This window comes from Schistocerca piceifrons, chromosome 7, assembly GCF_021461385.2.
Source record: "Schistocerca piceifrons isolate TAMUIC-IGC-003096 chromosome 7, iqSchPice1.1, whole genome shotgun sequence".
Taxonomy (NCBI): domain Eukaryota; kingdom Metazoa; phylum Arthropoda; class Insecta; order Orthoptera; family Acrididae; genus Schistocerca; species Schistocerca piceifrons.
The window spans coordinates 101,393,440-101,412,028 of record NC_060144.1 but is presented as its reverse complement, the minus strand read 5'-3'; the positions used below and the strand labels follow the sequence as shown (position 1 = coordinate 101,412,028).

At 40.6% G+C, this 18,589-nt stretch overlaps 1 protein-coding gene across 1 annotated transcript; it reads right to left on the bottom strand.

The window, feature by feature from the left end:
* Positions 1-1,352: 1,352 nt before the first annotated feature.
* LOC124805478 lies at positions 1,353-13,014 on the bottom strand. Its single transcript, XM_047266042.1, has 2 exons — positions 12,771-13,014; positions 1,353-1,845 (listed from the first exon to the last, which is right to left on the bottom strand). The coding sequence occupies exons 1-2, from the start codon at positions 13,012-13,014 to the stop codon at positions 1,784-1,786; spliced, it is 306 nt and encodes a 101-aa protein (XP_047121998.1). The 3' UTR covers positions 1,353-1,783.
* Between the last annotated feature and the right edge of the window lie 5,575 nt (positions 13,015-18,589).

Sequence of the window (18,589 nt, the reverse complement as noted above, 5' to 3'; positions counted from 1 at the left end):
GAGTTTGTTTAAGAAAGAAGATAAAGAAATTCCGCCAGATCTCCGTTTTATTTCACTTTTCCCACCACTGTCGAAAATTATAGAAAACGTAATATGCAGTCATCTTATTTACTATCTAACCACAAATAGTACGTTGTCAAAGTCACAATTCCGATTTTGAGAAGGACATCTATAGATGCAGAGAGAATGTTTGTAAGGACCTCATTTGACAATAAGTGACAGGCTAGCGGAATATTTTATGGTCTGTCAAAGGCATCTGAGAGGGGAAATCACAATATTAATGTGTAACAGAAAATGCTCCAAAGTGGTTCAAATCCTGGGTCTATGACAGAAAACATTTGGTGTAAGTAGGAAAGGGATGTTTATTAAGCTATTAGGCATCATCTAACTCCGAACTGATTATATATGTTGTACCACGAGGTTCCATCCTATTGCCCTTACACTTCCTCGTAGATATCAATGACCTTTCATCGCTAATGTTACCAAATCCCAAGGGTGTCTTGTTTGCAGATGATACAAACACTGTAATAAATAGCAAATAAGGTATCATCTTACAAAGACTGGCTGGTTATCTTTTCATGGATATCAATGTATGGTTCCTAGCCAATTCTTTTTCACTAACAAACTAATCGCAGTTCAGAACTTGTAAGAAGTTTTCCGCCAGTTTATGCTTACGATACGACGACAAGTTGATAGAAGAAGTTGAAGGTGATAAATTCTTGAGAGTGATCTTGACATTAAATTCAACTTGGGGAGCATACCACTGAACTACTGAATCGATAACAAATTTCTTATTGCAATGCTAACATTGTCAGACACTGGAGTCATAAAAATAAAAAATCCAGCATCCTTGGCTTACTTTCATTCCAGAATGCCATATCGGGCAATTTTCTGGTGTAATTTATCAAGCCACGTTGAATTTTTCCAAGTTCAAAAATTTGTAATAAGAATTATCTGTGATGTGAACTCAAGAACGTCTTGCCGAGTCCTGTTTAGGTAACTAGGGTGCCAGCTATTGCTTGCCAGTATATTTATTTCGTAATGAAATCTATTTTTAAAAATATATCTCTTTTTCATACCAGCAGCGCAGCTCATGGAATCCATATTAAAAATGAGAATAAATTTCACCAAGATTTAAAGTCAATTACTTGGTAAAAAAAAGGTGGCCAATACTCAGGAATACACAGCTTCAGTAACTTGCCAATAAATACAAAAAGTTTAAGTATTTCAGTTGAGGAGGAGCCTGAAGGTTTTATTGGTAGTCAACGCCTTATACTCCATTGATGAATTTCTTAGCGGAACCAACTGATATACATATGTTACTAACAATATCAAATAATGCGGGTTTTATGTACACTCTCAATTCTGTACGAATTCAGTGAAGTAATGTAATCATTGTAAATAACTGCTGTACAATGGTTTTTCTGTTTGATGATGCGTGGCTACAATACCCTGATAATTATCATATCCACCACAGCATATTGGATGTTAGCATGTTTTGAACAAGTTTGTTACTTCCTCAACTGAAATTATATTTAAGATTTTTAGACTTATTCCACACCCGTGAAGACTATTTCACTTCGAATTTGTGCAAGGTATATAAGCAAATCTGTTTTTCCTTGTAAATATTTATTGCGTTGCTTTATTTACTGACATGTTCTACATCCTGGGGGATCTCCTCTAAACGGATATGTTACAACAAAAAGTACTCAAGATCTAATGTAACAGTGTCAGCAGCGCTAGGCAGCGTGCTGGTGGTTTACAGCTGCCTCAGCTGCTGTGCTTAACTGTTGTGGGCAGCAGCCGTGCGGGCTCCTCCCTTAGCTCCGGTAGCGTGGCGAACACCTGTAAACAACAAAATTAAATTTTTAGTTCAATCTGATTATTTTTCGATTTGGCTGCCGGCAAAGTTAACAATAACTGTCTCAAATATAAATTAATCTCTCCTCGTGTTACAGCACAGTATCTACTTGACAGTCAGAACACTGAAGTTATATCTGTTTTAGCAATTTAGCTTTGTTTTCCCCGTCTGAATTTAATGTAATTTTCTCTTTCTCCTACCAATATCATATAAATACATCTATAATTATTAAGACAAATTATTCACTTATTCCTAAAATGTGATAACTCTTCAGAAATTGCAAATCCAGGTTTTGTCCGCTTTGGGTTAGTCAGACATAGGCGATTGGAACTTAAGTGGGACTCCGTCTTTGTCTTGCCGCTTGTAACACGAAAGGAAAGTACCTTTATAATGGGCTCTACTGCTGAATTTTCCTATATTTTCTGTACTTTAAAGACTTTAAGTAAGCTACAATAAAGAAGTTTTGTCCGTAAAGATAGGCTCCTTGTTTTTACCCTTCAATACAAATTTGGCCCAAATTACAAAAAGAATGTTGACTCCTTGGGTTTGATCATCTGCAGAAACTCGCTCTTCCACATTTGTCAGCGCAAGAACATTTTATCTAAGGCAGTTGTCGGTTTTTAATTCCAAGATACGGAACATGAAATCAGACAAGGTATGTTTTATTGTTGTGAAGTCCAAGATAATAAAGGTCATAATGAAATGTGCACCTTTCTATACCATTAGGTTGTGGACTTTGTCCCGAAAAACATAACAGGGATCTACTTGTTCAGCGATGCATGCCGATGTCAAAATCGCAATGAATGTTACTGATCTTAACAGACAGCACCAGTTCTGAAAAAATCTACACTATTTCCTCGTTAGAGGGCGCACTTATCTACAACGCGACCACGACTTTGGTGTCGTGATAAGAAAGTTGCAAATGCGCGAACGAAAGCATATGATAGGAAAGACCCCACAAACAAGAACAAGAAATATGTTGTTGAGAAACTATTGAAATACAGGGCTATTATAAATGATTGAAGCGATTTCATAAATTCACTGTAGCTTCATTCATTGACATATGGTCACGACACGCTACAGATACGTAGAAAAACTCATAAAGTTTTGTTCGGCTGAAGCCACACTTCAGGTTTCTGCCGCCAGAGCGCTCGAGAGCGCAGTGAGACAAAATGGCGACAGGAGCCGAGAAAGCGTATGTCGCGCTTGAAACGCACTCACATCAGTCAGTCATAACAGTGCAACGACACTTCAGGACGAAGTTCAACAAAGATCCACCAACTGTTAACTCCATTCGGCGATGGTAAGCGCAGTTTAAAGCTTCTGGATGCCTCTGTAAGGGGAAATCAACGGGTCGGCCTGCAGTGAGCGAAGAAACGGTTGAACGGGTGCGGGCAAGTTTCATGCGTAGCCCGCGGAAGTCGACGAATAAAGCAAGCAGGGACTTAACCCCATGCGATTTCTTTCTGTGGGGTTATGTGAAAGATTCGATTCAGTGTTTAAAGCTCCTCTACCAAGAAACGTGCCAGAACTGCGAGCTCGCATCAACGATGCTTTCGAATTCAGATTAGAGCCTTGGAATATTTTTGCTTCCTCATTTATTGCTATACAGGTAAGTCCTGATGACAAAAGTCACCATTCCAGCTGCAAACATTTTTCAAACAAGGCAATGTTAGCCTTACAGAGACCAGAAAATGAATTGCTCCTCATGAAAGACAGAAATTTACCATTAAATTATTAAATAAATGGTGTGGAATTTTTTTTTCCCTGAATAACAATGAAAATCGCGAGTTATCACCTCTTAGAAATTAGCGATTCAAACGGTTTCACACGCGCAGTTCATTGTTACACATAAGTCTTAAAGCTTACACCAAGGACAGTATCGAAAAAACTGGAGATAACCATCGAACTTTGATGTTCGCCAAGTGACTCTTGGTACCGCGAGATGAAATACGTGCTTAACCCAACACTCAAGTTGTCCACCTGTGTAACTCAGTGCACAGCGTGTGTGATTGCTGTATGGGAACCCCAGATTCGATTCCAGGTTCTGTGTGGCACAATCAGGCTCGTGGCGCTGACTGAGCAGTTACGTGATTTAGACGCAGCGGCTATAAAGTAAAAAAAGCGGACAACGGCCTTCCATACGGCATCCGAATGACGACACTGCCATCGCCCCCTAATTGACTATACTGGGTGAGTCATCTAACATTACCGCTGGATGTATTTCGTAAACCACATCAAATACTGACGAATCGATTCCACAGACCGAACGTGAGGAGAGGGGCTAGCGTAATTGGTTAATAAAAACCATAAAAAATGCACGGAAGTATGTTTTTTAACACAAACCTACGTTTTTTTAAATGGAACTCCGTTAGTTTTGTTAGCACATCTGAACATATAAACAAATACGTAATCAGTGCCGTTTGTTGCATTGTAAAATGTTAATTACATCCGGAGATATTGTAACCTAAAGTAGACGCTTGAGTACCACTCCTCCGCTGTTCGATCGTGTGTATCGGAGAGCACCGAATTACGTAGGGATCCGTTACTTTTGTTAGCACATCTGAACATATAAACAAATACGTAATCAGTGCCGTTTGTTGCATTGTAAAATGTTAATTACATCCGGAGATATTGTAACCTAAAGTAGACGCTTGAGTACCACTCCTCCGCTGTTCGATCGTGTGTATCGGAGAGCACCGAATTACGTAGGGATTCAAAGGGAACGGTGATGGACCTTAGGTACAGAAGAGACTGGAACAGCACATTGGTCTTTTTCACTGACACACATGTACATTACCATGAGGGGTGAGGTACACGTACACACGTGGTTTCCTTTTTCAATTACGGAATGGAATAGAGTGTGTCCCGACATGTCAGGCCAATAGATGTTCAATGTGGTGGCCATCATTTGCTGCACACAATTGCAATCTCTGGCGTAATGAATGTCGTACACGCCGCAGTACATCTGGTGTAATGTCGCCGCAGGCTGCCACAATACGTTGTTTCATATCCTCTGGGGTTGTAGGCACATCACGGTACACATTCTCCTTTAACGTACCCCACAGAAAGAAGTCCAGAGGTGTAAGATCAGGAGAACGGGCTGGCCAATTTATGCGTCCTCCACGTCCTATGAAACGCCCGTCGAACATCCTGTCAAGGGTCAGCCTAGTGTTAATTGCGGAATGTACAGGTGCACCATCATGCTGATACCACATACGTCAACGCGTTTCCAGTGGGACATTTTCGAACAACGTTGGCAGATCATTCTGTAGAAAGGCGATGTATGTTGCAGCTGTTTGGGCCTCTGCAATGAAGTGAGGACCAATGAGGTGGTCGCCAATGATTCCGCATCATACATGTACAGTCCACGGTCGCTGTCGCTCTACCTGTCTGAGCCAGCGAGGATTGTCCACGGACCAGTAATGCATGTTCCATAGATTCACTGCCCCGTGGTTTGTGAAACCCGCTTCATCGGTGAACAGGTAGAACTGCAACGCATTCTCTGTTAATGCCCATTGACAGAATTGCACTCGATGATTAAAGTCATCACCATGTAATTGCTGATGTAGCGACACATGAAACGGGTGAAAGCGGTGACGATGCAGTATGCCCATGACACTACTTTGACCCAGTCCACCGTCTCTCGCAATGTCCCGTGTACTCATGTGTGGGTTCATGGCAACAGCAGCTAACACACCAACTGCACCCGCTTCTCCTGTGACGGGCCTGTTACGCACCCGTTTGCGTGCTACGACCATACCTGTTGCATACAGTTGGCGGTAGATGTTTCGCAGTGTGCGGCACGTTGGATGCTCTCTGTCCGGGTACCGTTCTGCATACACCCTGCAGGCTTCAGCTGCATTTCGTCGACACTCGTCATAGATGAGTATCATTTCCGCCTTTTCAGAGTTCGAATACACCATGGTTACAGTTCCTGCAACACTACACTATCACAGACGTCTGGTAACACGGTGTACTACAGTTGGTCTGCGTGCGGAGACGAATGCAGAATAACAATAGCAGCAAGCGCTACATGCGGACACTGCGACAGCTAGACCAAACCACAACAGTGCACTACAGCCACACTCGTAAAAACGGTCGTCATCGTAAACATGCCCCTGCAGATGCTGCTCGCCGACCGTGGCCCGTTTTTGTTACAACACGCAACTGAACGTCGGAGGTTTCAAGCGTCAACTTTAGGTTTCAATATCTCCGGATGTAATTAACATTTTACAATGCAACAAACGGCACTGATTACGTATTTGTTTATATGTTCAGATGTGCTAACAAAACTAACGTGGTTACATTAAAAAAACGTAGGTTTGTGTTTAAAAACATACTTCCGTGCATTTTTGTATGGTTTGTATTAACCAATTACACTAGCCCCTCTCCTCACGTTCGGTCTGTGGAATCGGTTCGTCAGTATTTGATGTGGTTTACGAAATATATCCAGCGGTAACGTTAGGTGACTCACCCTGAATATAGTGCACTTACCAAGATGACCACGATTATGTCAACTTTTGTTTCTACAACACATCTACATCTAAATCTACATACATACTCCGCAATCCAACATACGGTGTGTGGCGGAGGATACCTCGTACCACAACTAGCATCTTCTCTCCCTGTTCCACTCCCAAACAGAACGGGGGAGAAATGACTGCCTATATGCCTCTGTACGAGCCCTAATCTCTCTTGTGGTCTTTGCGCGAAATATAAGTTGGAGGCAGTAAAACTGTACTGCAGTCAGCCTCAAATGCTGGTTCTCTAAATTTCCTCAGTAGCGATTCACGAAATGAACGCCTCCTTCCCTCCAGAGACTCCCACCCGAGTTCCTGAAGCATCTACAATAAGTAGATGCTGGTGAAGTTGTGCCTGAATCAGTGATTAAACCTAATTGCCTTGTATTTGAACAGCAGTGTCGGTTGTAGTTCCTTCAAACGTGTTTTGAGCTACACCGTGCTCCTTTGCATAAGACGAATTGCAAATGAAATGTCACTTGACCCACACTTGACTTGTCTTCTGCATTCGTTTTCCACTTGGAGTGGATTAAACATCAAAATATATATTTAATTCATAAAGAGTTGTACCATGGTTGTTGTTAAACGTTTAACTATACGGCTCCATTTCCCCGCCCCCCTCTGCCACGTTCTGCTCATTGCATTCGTCCCTGCTATCCAAGTTAGTGAATGAACTGGCAGTAGGACTGTTTATAATAAACAATTGTTGTCTTTGATCACTGTTGAAGTCTGCATACTGTATGTTTTATTGTGGTATTATGCTTTACATAAGCCTCCTCGTATTTATGAGAAAAATAAGTGGCATACGCTATTCGGAATTGCATTTGTAAGGTGTATGTAACTAATACATGCACATCAGCTTATTATTGTTTTTTTTGTCATCAGTTTTCTGACTGGGGTGATGCAGCCCGCCACGAATTCCTCTCCTGTGCCAACATCTTCATCTCAGAGTAGCACTTGCAACCTACTTCCTCAATTATTTGCTGGCTGAATTCCAATCTCTGTAATCCTCTACAGTTTTTGCCTTCAACTGCTCCCTCTAGTACCATTGAAGTCATTCCCTAATGTCTTAACAGATGCCCTAACATACTGTCCCTCCTCCTTGTCAATGTTTTCCACATATTCCTTTCCTCTGATTCTGCGGGGACACTCCTCATTCCTCACCTTTCAGTCCACCTAATTTTGAACGTTCGTTTATAGCACCACATCTCAAATGCTTCGAATTTCGTCGGTTCCGGTTTGCAACAGTCCATGTCTCACGGCCTTACAGTGCTGTGCTCCTAACGTACATTCTTAGAGATAACTTCCTCACATTAAAATCTATGTGTGATAGTAGTAGACTTCTCTTGGCCAGGAATGACCTTTTCGCCAGTGCTAGTCGGCTTTTGATGTCCTTGCTCCGACAGTCATTGGTTATTTTGTTGCCTAGGTAGTAGGATTGCTTAATTTCATCTACTTCGTGCCCGTCACTCCTGATGTTAAGTTTCTCGCTGTTCCCCTTTCTGTTACTTGTCATTACTTTCGTCTTTCTTCGAATTACTCTCAATCCATATTCTGTACTCATTAGAGTATTCATTCCATTCAGCAGATCATGTCATTCTTCTTCACTTCCACTCAGGAGAGCTATGTTATCAGCGAATCGTATCATTGATATCTTGTCACCATGAATTTCAATTACACTCGTGAACATTCCTTTTATTTCCGTCATTGCTTCTTCAATGTACAGATTCAACAATAGGGGCGAAAGACTACATTCCTGTCTTACACCCTTCTTTATCCGAGCACTTCGTTCTTGGTCGACCGCTCTTGTTATTCCTTCTTGCCTCTTGTACATATTGTATACTACCCATCTCTCCCTCAGAATTTCGAAAATCTTGCTCGACTTTATATTGTCGAACGCTTCTTCCTGGTCGACAAACGTGTGTTGATTTTGCTTTAGTCTTGCTTCCATTATCTACCGCAACGTCAGAATTACCTCTCTGGTAACTTTACCTTTCCTAAAGCCAAACTGATCGTCATCTAACACATCCTCAATTTTCATTTCCATTCTTCTGTAAATTTTTCTTGTCAGCAACTTGGAAACATGAGCTGTTTAGATGATTCGCTGTTTAGCTGATTCTTGCAGACTTCGGTATTGTGTGGATGATATTTTTCAGAAAGTCAGATGGTGTGTCTCCAGTTGGTGCCCGCAACAGGACGGCATCGTGCTCCGCCTCGCGGCCCGCATCTTCCAAGTCGTGTTCGGCCTCCTCGGCCACGTGCAGGAATCCCGCCTCCGGGCCTTCTGCCAGCTGAGCATCGGCGCAGGCCCAGAGGAGTGCGACGGCCACGAGCAGGACAGCGGCGGCCTTCATGTCTGGCGGAGGACCTGACTCCTGCGCACCTGCGGCGCTCCTTTTATACACCCTCGCTTCTCTTATCGCAGATAACGGCGGTAGGACGCCTGGACATCGAACGAGTGCCGTCAGCAATTTGCCCATATCTCCTGTGCAACTACGTCAAGCAATTTTAAGCTCGTTGTGATTAGCGCACTGTTACTACACAACAGATAATGAGGCCCTTTCGGTAGTCAAGGTTGTCTTGTTTCGAAAAATGTTGAGTGATAATGACATGTTTACATTTTACTAATGCCCAGAAGACAAAATATGTTAAAAGCGAATTTTATCACAACAGTAATGTATAACAACGGACTGAGGGGAGGCTCTCTTAACGTTTCCTTACATTGTACAATGTGTTAAGTGAAATCACAACATTTAGCACAACACTCATGCCATGGGAATGTTTCTAGTACCTGGTATTTAAGATTGTTCTTTCAGTGGCTTCTCAGTCAGACTATACCTATCGGCAGAGAAATCCAAATACATACAAACTGAATGTGACAGTACCACTTGGGGATTTTATGGACAACAATAAAAATCGTTATGGAGATTTTAACTGTCTATCATTTACTTTCAGTCTCATTACTTTTAGGTTAACATATGATTTCGCATTCACATTCATTAAAATTAATCCTCTGAACATTACATTGAAATGTATATTTCCCACATTCTTTCATTTTACGAAATCTAATTTTGTCAGTGCATACTCTCGCTAATGACGTATTTCAAGTCCCTGTATCAAAACCAAGAATAATCACGAGATATACTATGCAGTATAGATAAACATCTATGTCTATTAACTGAATAAATATTTTATGTGTGCATTCACATCCTCTTGCACACACACACACACACACACACACACACACACACACACACACACACACACTCTGCGTGATACATTCCAAACAGGATTCACAAAGAATAAAAACATTTGCATACCCACATACACTCAATATGAATCATTAATTCTTGCATTTCATTCCGTTACTTCATTTGTAATTAGCCATTTACTCTTCCCTCTTTGTACTTTGTATACAACATATACTGCCAGACTAAAATGTAACACCCGCAAGGACTCTGTTCAGTGGCGCCCATGTGTTACACATTAATACTGAGAGGTTCCATCTATGGCGGTCATCGACCATCAGATGATACTCAGGAGGTATTTCTTTATACCTTGTTTTGATTCTGTTGGCAGTAACTTGCTGAGTCTAGAGGTGCACAATATTCGCAACATTGCAGGGTACAACCATGCCCAAGGTGCGTACTCCTTTTTAACATTTTCAGCCACTTGAGCAGGTTCCTATTGTGGTCCTGCAGGTCAATGAACAGACATACCTACAGATTTCTGCATATGCTGGACACAATGTATTGGCGGTTTGTCGCTGCTTGCAGTAGTGATTTGTGGAATATTCCTGCGCCTACTGAAGTCTATATACTATACTGAAATCTGTATACTGTATGTTTTTTTGTAGTAATGCTTTACGTATTTAAGACGAGAATACGCTATTCAGAATTGCATTTTTAACCTATATGTAAGTAATATATGCACATCAGTATTTTTTTTGAGTCATCAGTTTACTGACTGGTTTGATGCATCCCGCCACGAATTCCTTTCCTCTGCCAACCTCTTCCCCTTAGAGTAGCGCTAGCAACCTTTGCTGGATGTATTCCAATCTCTGTCTTTCCCCTACAGTTTTGCCTTCTACAGCACCCTCTAGTTCCATGGACGTCATTCGCTGGTGTCTTAACATATGTCCTATCATCATGTCCCTTCTCCTTCTCAGTGTTTTCCATATAATCGTTTCCTCACCGTTTCTGCGAAGAACCTCTTTAATCCTCATCAGTCCATCTAATTTTCGACATTCGTCTGTAGCACTACATCTCAAATGCTTCTATTCCATTCTGTTCCAGTTTTCCTACAGTCCGTTTTTACTACCATGCAGTGCTGTCCTCCAAACGTACACTCTCAGAAATTTCATCCTCAAATTAAGGCCTATGTTTGATACTAGTTGACTTGTCTTGGCCAGGAACGCCCTTCTTGCCAGTGCTATTTTGCTTTTGATCTTTTGATGTCCTCCTTGCTCCGTCCGTCATTTGTTATTTTGTTGCCTAGGCAGTAGAATTCCTCAACTTCATCTACTTTTATCATTATGCTACTGTTCTCAATATGCTACTTCTCTTACTTTCGTCTTTCTACGATTTACTCTCAGTCCATATTCTACACTCATTATATTGTTCGTTCCGTCCAGCAGATCACGTAATTCTTATTCACTTTCACTCAGAATACCAGAGTTCTCAGCGAATCATATCACTGATATCTTTTCACCTTGAATATTCATTGCACTCGTCAACCTTTCTTTTATTTCCATCATTATTTCTTCAATGTACAGATTGAACAGTAAGGATGAAAGACGACATCCCTGTCTTATACCCATTTTAATCCGAACACTTCGTTCTCGGTCGTCCGCTATTATTATTTCCTTATGCCTCTTGTAAACATTGTATATTTCCCGTCTCTCCCAATAGCTTACTCCTACTTTTGTCAGAATTTCGAACATCTTGCTCCATTTTATATTGTCGAACGCTTATTCCTGGCCGACAAACATGTCTTGATTTTCTTTTAGTCTTGCTTCCATTATCTATCGCAACGTCAGAATTGCCTCTCTGGTTCCTTTACGTTTCCTAAGGCGAAGCTGATTGTCATGCGACACATCCTCAATTTTTTTTCCATTCCTCTGTAAATTTTTCTTGTGAGCAACTTGGATGCATGATTTGTTTATCTCATTGTGCGATAATTCTCGTACATGTCTGCTCTTTCATTCTTTGGAATCATGTGAATGGTATTTTTCCGAAAGTGAGATGGTACGTCGGCAGACACATACATTCCGAGTGGATGGTATTTTTCCGAAAGTTAGATGATATGTCACCAGACTCATACATTCCATTAAACCAAACCGAACTCAAAAACTTATATACAATAACGATATTGCGTAGGATTTGAGGGCTCAAATGGCTCTAAGCACCTCTGAGGCGCTGAGTCCCGTAGACTTAGAACTACTTAAACCTAACCTAAGGACCTAACACAGATCCATGCCCGAGGCAGGATTTGAAACTGCAACTGTAGCAGCAGCGCGGCTCCGGGCTGAAGAGCCTAGAACCGCTCGGTCACAGCGGCCGGTGTAGGATTTGAAAGGAAGTTTCAGAGTTATGAACAATGAATCGTGTCTGTATTCATATGGTTGCAGAAGTATGTTGATAGTGAAGATCTATTTCCCTTAATATGTTGTGGGAAAAAAGTCTCATTTATTTATTCCTCAATGCAGTCAGTCTACAAGATGAATCTATAAGAAATTGAATAGATTTATTCTACTTATTTAAGCCCATCTAGTATCATAAATTCACACTTCTAGAATGGCATATAGTGAGAAGATGTGAACCTTTTGATGTAAGGTTCTATGTTATATATTAAAAACAATACGAACTTCCATTCTCGACGAATGTGACCTGCAGATTTCCTGTCTTTTACCCTACATATTATTAAACATGTGGTTCATACCAACTTCATACATGTAAAATATCATATGTAAATGAAAATATGATAATATTGTCTTTGTCGACGCATTTCACAGACAAAATCCTTTCGAATTACCACCGTAGTAGCAGTCTCATTTTGAAATGTGGCAAGATTACACAGGTAATTCAACCAGTTAATAATCCACGACATTCCTTTAAACATTATGTTTCTGAAGATTCTTTGAGGTAGTAAAAGCTCCGCAATGTGAATTATTAACATAAGTTTGGAAGTATATGTGTTTATGTGACATCTGTTATATTAATAAACTGGACAAAGTCGAGGATACAGCTGTAGGCCGAAAAGTGTGTAGAACAGTGGGAAAGCCCGAGCCCACCCAAAGTGTAAACGGTACTGCCTTTTACAGAATCATTCCACGTATAGATGCCCTCACTGTACGCGACACTACAGTGTGGCTACAGTAGGCCTACCTGCCCCCATAGCCGACTTTCCTATCCGCAGCAGGCCGAACTCGTGCGCCACCTCGCGGCCCGCATCTTCCAAGCCGTGTGCGGCCTCCTCGGCCACGTGCCAGAAGTCCGTCTCCGAGCCTTCTGCCTGCTGAGCATCGGCGCAGGCCCAGAGGAGCGCGGCGGCCACGAGCAGGACAGCGGCGGCCTTCATGTGTGGCGGAGGACGTGACTCCTGCTCACCCGCAGCGCTCCTTTTATTCATCCGCGCTTCTCTTACCGGAGATAACGGTGGAAGGACGCCTGGACATCGAACGAGTGCCCACAGCAAATTGCCGACATCACCTGTTGAACCACCTTCAAGCAATTTTAAGCTCGTTCTGATTAGGGCACTATTACTACACAACAGATAATGAGGCCAGTTCGGTAGTCAAGGTTGGCTTGTTTACAAAAATGTTCAGCGGTAATGACATAGCTACATTTTACTAATGCCCAGAAGACAATACATGTTAACAGCGTATTTTTTTCACAACGGTAATATATCACAGTGGACAGATGCTCTTCCTAACGTTTCCTTACATTGTACTATGCGTAAGTGTAATTACAACATACAGCACACCACACATGGCATGGGAATGTTTCTAGTGCCTGACGTTTAAGATTGTTCTTACAGTGAGTTCGCAATCAGAACCGCACTGATCGGAACGCAAATCCAAATACGTCAAACTGAGTGTGACAGTACCATTTGAGGACTTTGCAGACAACAATGTAAAAGAATTATAGAGATTTTGACTGTCTTTCATTTACTTTCAGTCTCATTACCTTACGTATTACCTTGATTCCCATTAAGCACTTTTAGGTTAACATATGATTTCGCGTACACACTCCTTGAAATTATCCTTTGTACAGTACATTGAAATGAATATTCCCCACATTCTTTCATCTTACAAAATCTAATTTTGTCAGTGCATACTCTCGCTAATGAGATATTTCAACTCTCTCTTTCAAAAGCAAGAATAATCATGAGGTATGCTATGCAGTATGAATAGAAATCTATGACTATTAACTGAATAAATAATTTCTGTGTCACATTCAGATCCTCATGTACACACACACACACATACACACACACACACACACACACACACACACACACATACACACACTATGCCTAATGCATTCAAAACAGGGTTCCAAAAGAATAAAAACGTTTGCATACCCACATAAACTCTGTATAAATCTTTAATTCTTGCATTTCATTCAGTTACTTCATTTGTAATTAGTCATTTACTCTTCCCTCTTTGACTTTGTATACAATATATACTGTCAAACAAAAATTCAACACCCGCAAGGACTCTGTAATGTGGCGTCCATGTATTACACATTAATACTGAGGGGTTCTGGCATCGATGATCCATCTGTGGCGGTCATCGACGATCAAATGGTATTCATGAGGTATTTCTTTATACCTTGGTTTCATTCTGTTGGCAGTAACTTGCTGAGTCTAGAGGTGCATAATATTCGCAACACTGCAGGATACAACCATGCCCCAGCTGCGTACTCCTGTTTTACACTTTCAGCCACTTGAGCAGGTTCCTACTGTCGTCCTGCAGGTCAATGAATAGACATACCGACAGATTTCTTCATGTGCTGGACACAATGTATTGGCGGTTTGTCGCAGCCTGCAGCAGTGATTTGTGGAATATTCCTGCACCTTTAGTCCATGCTATAGAAGTTCGCGTAACACAGACGCACGTCAAGATTGACGCGTTGTGTGACCAGTGACGATTGCCTGAGTATCATCCACGGGAGATATCTGAGGATCCGTTCATGACGGATGTACAGGTGCACTGTGTAAACCTGGTAGGTGGCCTATTCAAGAGTACATTTACCCACAGCACTCATGTCTTCCCACCCCAGGCTTCATGGTGAGCGAGAGAATCAATTACAAGCTGCAGTCATATTTGCTGTTTCCGCCCGCTGGATAGTAGAGGTTGTTATACCCGCTTTACTCCCATTTTTTCGACAGGAAGACGATGTACTTTTCCAGCAGGACACTGCATGTCCACATATGGTGCTGCAAAGCAGTGTGACGTTTGTGGTGTCCAACAATTTTCTTAACCAGCAAGTTCACAACATCTCTCGCCAATTGAACACGTATGAGACACGATGAAATGGGAGCGTACCCCTTCTCTAGAGCCTGCAACAACCATTGGCAAATTACAACTAAAGATGCAGCATGCTTGGGGAAATCTATCGCAGGATTCCGTTCGGCACTAATATGGTAGTTTGCGTGTGGGAAAATACACCTGCGTTGTCGCCAGAGAGGGCTACATTGTGTATTATTGCAACTGTTTGGAAATGCTATCCTGTGACGTATTGTGTCTTTCATTTGGTCTGATTTGTTACTGTAATCACATCACTCGTCAATAAAATTACCTAGTCCTTCAGGCTGTTGCATTTTCTCGCATATTTAATTTTTTAAACGTCTCTCCCTAGTGATATTTTTCTTAAATATAAAATCTGTCCCTGGTTTGCCACTTATCTTCTCCCATTATTCCCACATTTACCTTACATAATTTTAAAATGGCTTTATCTCTTACCTTAATCGTCTTAGAGAACTCTCTCTTTATTGTGAGCTACGCTGTCGACATGTTTTATCATTACAGTTTCTTTCTTTTATTCTTTTCTTAATTACAGCTTGTGTATTATTATTACCTTATCGTTTCAAAAGAGGCACATACTTCGCTGTTCTATAATATTCAGTCATCTACGGCATATTTACTCCTCTTGGTGTGCACTTCGGCAGGAAGAATAGAAGAAAATCAGTCACCTATTTCCCTTGCAATTAGAGCTAGTACTGACGTTTATCTACATCATTCTACCATTTCACGAAGGGCATCAGATGACGATACCAGAAGTACTCTCCACCATTCGCTGTCTGATTGCTTGCTTAATGTAGGACATAGACATAGGTTGTATCCCTATGAAAGTTACTGCTATATCTTGTTAACTCTCAATGAACAAGAACAACACCTTATTTCTGTTCGTCTGAAAAGTATTGTATTCTCATAATTTTCTCCCACTTATCTTTTTCCATTTCCTCTCTTTCCCTTTTATTTGTCTTCCTAGGATTTGTGTCACAGAAGAACAAGTCTTTCTCGGTCTTTTTATGTTATATCCTTGATTTCGTTTCAGCAATATATAGCTCAGCGTCTTGTATAAATAGCCATCTAAAGGTAATAAAATAATGACTCTCATGTTTGATAACATAAACATCGATTGACTAAAATACATGCCATAAATTTAGAAATTATGAATACTTATTTGGTAACTCTACAGCTGTTTCTGTCATTCACTGTTTGTATACATAATCTATTCACAGGAAATCATGCTCTGTTCCATCTTGCATCAAACGTCTTCTTGAGAGAGCCTAAAATAAAGGCAAATATAGCGCTAACCATATTGTACACCATTCTCTTGTTTATAGGTCGCGAGCTCACTCCTTCTGTTTGATCATGCAGTTTCTGTTTCTAATAACATGTCACCTTCTGCTTACATTCAGGTTTCTCATCTGAGATTCACCTATTACAACACTTTATCCACCACTAGTGTTTCAGCTAAACCTACCAAATTCCTTTGAAATGTAGAGTCACGCATATCAAGTTCATTAATATTTTGTCCATTGTCTTTTAATGATCTTCTAACATTCACTACTTGCTCCTCGTTGACTACCTTTTCCTGCCTTGTCCATATCATATATCTTACACTAGTCCATGGTAGCAGGACGGGACTGTCGGTTCCGGGCAAAAATCAGTAATTTGTGCAGTGTCGGGTGACAGCTGATGCAGTTCTTCTAATTATAGCTCCACTGCTCTTGACTAATAGAGAGCAGTCGAGTTCTGTACTCTGCAGTGAGAGGCCCATAATTATTGCTATAAGAAAGAACGCTCACCAATGAAATTCGTATAAGTTGCCAAACTGGATGTGAACTTTCCAGCAAACTGGCAAAATTGTCGTAAACGTTTCAGGAAATTGCGGATTGGCTGTTAAATCAAGCTGATGTTAAGATAAGAACTTAATTCCAACTCGTAATTTCTTGAGCATTTGCATGTTAACTCTGGACAGAACAGATTAGGTTCTGTTTTAAATAATTACAATGATATAACGAATTAATGTATGGTTTCTTACTGACAAACATCTTTTATCCGATTTTTAAGTACATTTTCTTAACAATATTTTTCAGTAATTTTTTTGATATTATGATTCTCTGCAAATAATACATTTGTATTTTAAACATGAACATTTACAATTTTATAATGAATACTATCAGGTGGATTTATATATTACTTACTCTAAATCTAGTAGAGAATCCATATCCAAAGTTTAATATTTAATCATTGGTCTTTCTCTCCATATACTGCTCTGTACAATATTTACATTTAATAACCAAGGATATGCAGCAATAACACACACACACCACGTGTGTGTTGAAAGTATTGAGACATTAACGCGAGTGATCTGGCATCATAGTGTTGTTCTACTTGTGTAGACTGCTGTGTTCATCCCTTCCAGATGGTCTGTCCAAGTTTCAGCTCTATGTAGCTATCACATCATTTTTGGGAGGGCCATCAGTGAAGTTGTGTTTTTATTGTGTGTTATGCAAATGGAACAGCTGAATTTAGAACTACGTTATACCTCAAGTTTTGTATTAAACTTGGGGAATTGGAGAGTGTGAACTTTCAATAGTTGAAACAATGCTATGGGCAACATTCCTTAACAAGAGCACAAGTTTTTCACTGTCACAAATCGTTTCTGGAAGGCCGAAAACACTTTGTAGATGAACCTCACTCAGGAAGACCTTCAACTTCAAAAACCGACGAGAACGTCGACCGTGTGCATTCTCTTGTGAGATCATAGCGGCGTTTAACAGTAAGGATGATGGGCACCCTGTAAACACTGCTAACGTACATCAAATTTCGAAGGATGATTTGCACATAGCAGACAAGTATATACTTGCATCATGACGATGCCACTCATCACACGACTACTTCCATCTCCGGATTTTTAATCTGAACAGTCCTGTTGTTGCACAGCCCTTTAATTCGCCTGATCTGAGCCTTTGTGAGTTTTTTCAATTAATGCAATTAAAAATACTTAAAATGATGTCGTTTTGAAATTCTGGAGGACATTCAGGTGTGTGTGTGACAGAGATGTGTAACGCCCCATCAATTGAGGCCTTTTAGCGCTGTTACCAAGACTGGAAGCAATATAGCAGCCTAAGGAAACTACTTTAAAGGTGACATAGCAGTTGCTTGAAAAACAACTTTAGTAGATAAAAAATCAGTCTCATTACTTTTCTCATATACCTCTTATGTCCATGCACATATAATGTGTAGTCATGTGCACAGCAGATGCAATATATTTACTCACACATAGTGTGGAATCATTACACATACGCAAATGAATGTGCTACATCAGATGAATTTTCTCGAGGTTGGTGACAGATAGAGCCTTCCACCTAAGGCTAAGGAAAAATTCGATATGTCAGCTAAATCTCAAAGACAGCAACATATTTGTAATATGCACCAAACGCAAAATGGTAGCGATCCCTATTTTTCATTACAAACTTTTTCAAATTTCGCGCACTGTCTTACTTCCACCTGTATATATCACAAGAGCTATAGCCAATAACGAAATGATGATTGTATTATAATGAACCTGACACATAAAGATATAAGTAACGAAAAATGAATCCTTTTTACTGAATATTTTCTAAAAAATCGTTTAATTAAGGAGTGCGCCCAAATTCTGTCATCGCCGTTTGGCTGGAAGGTGGC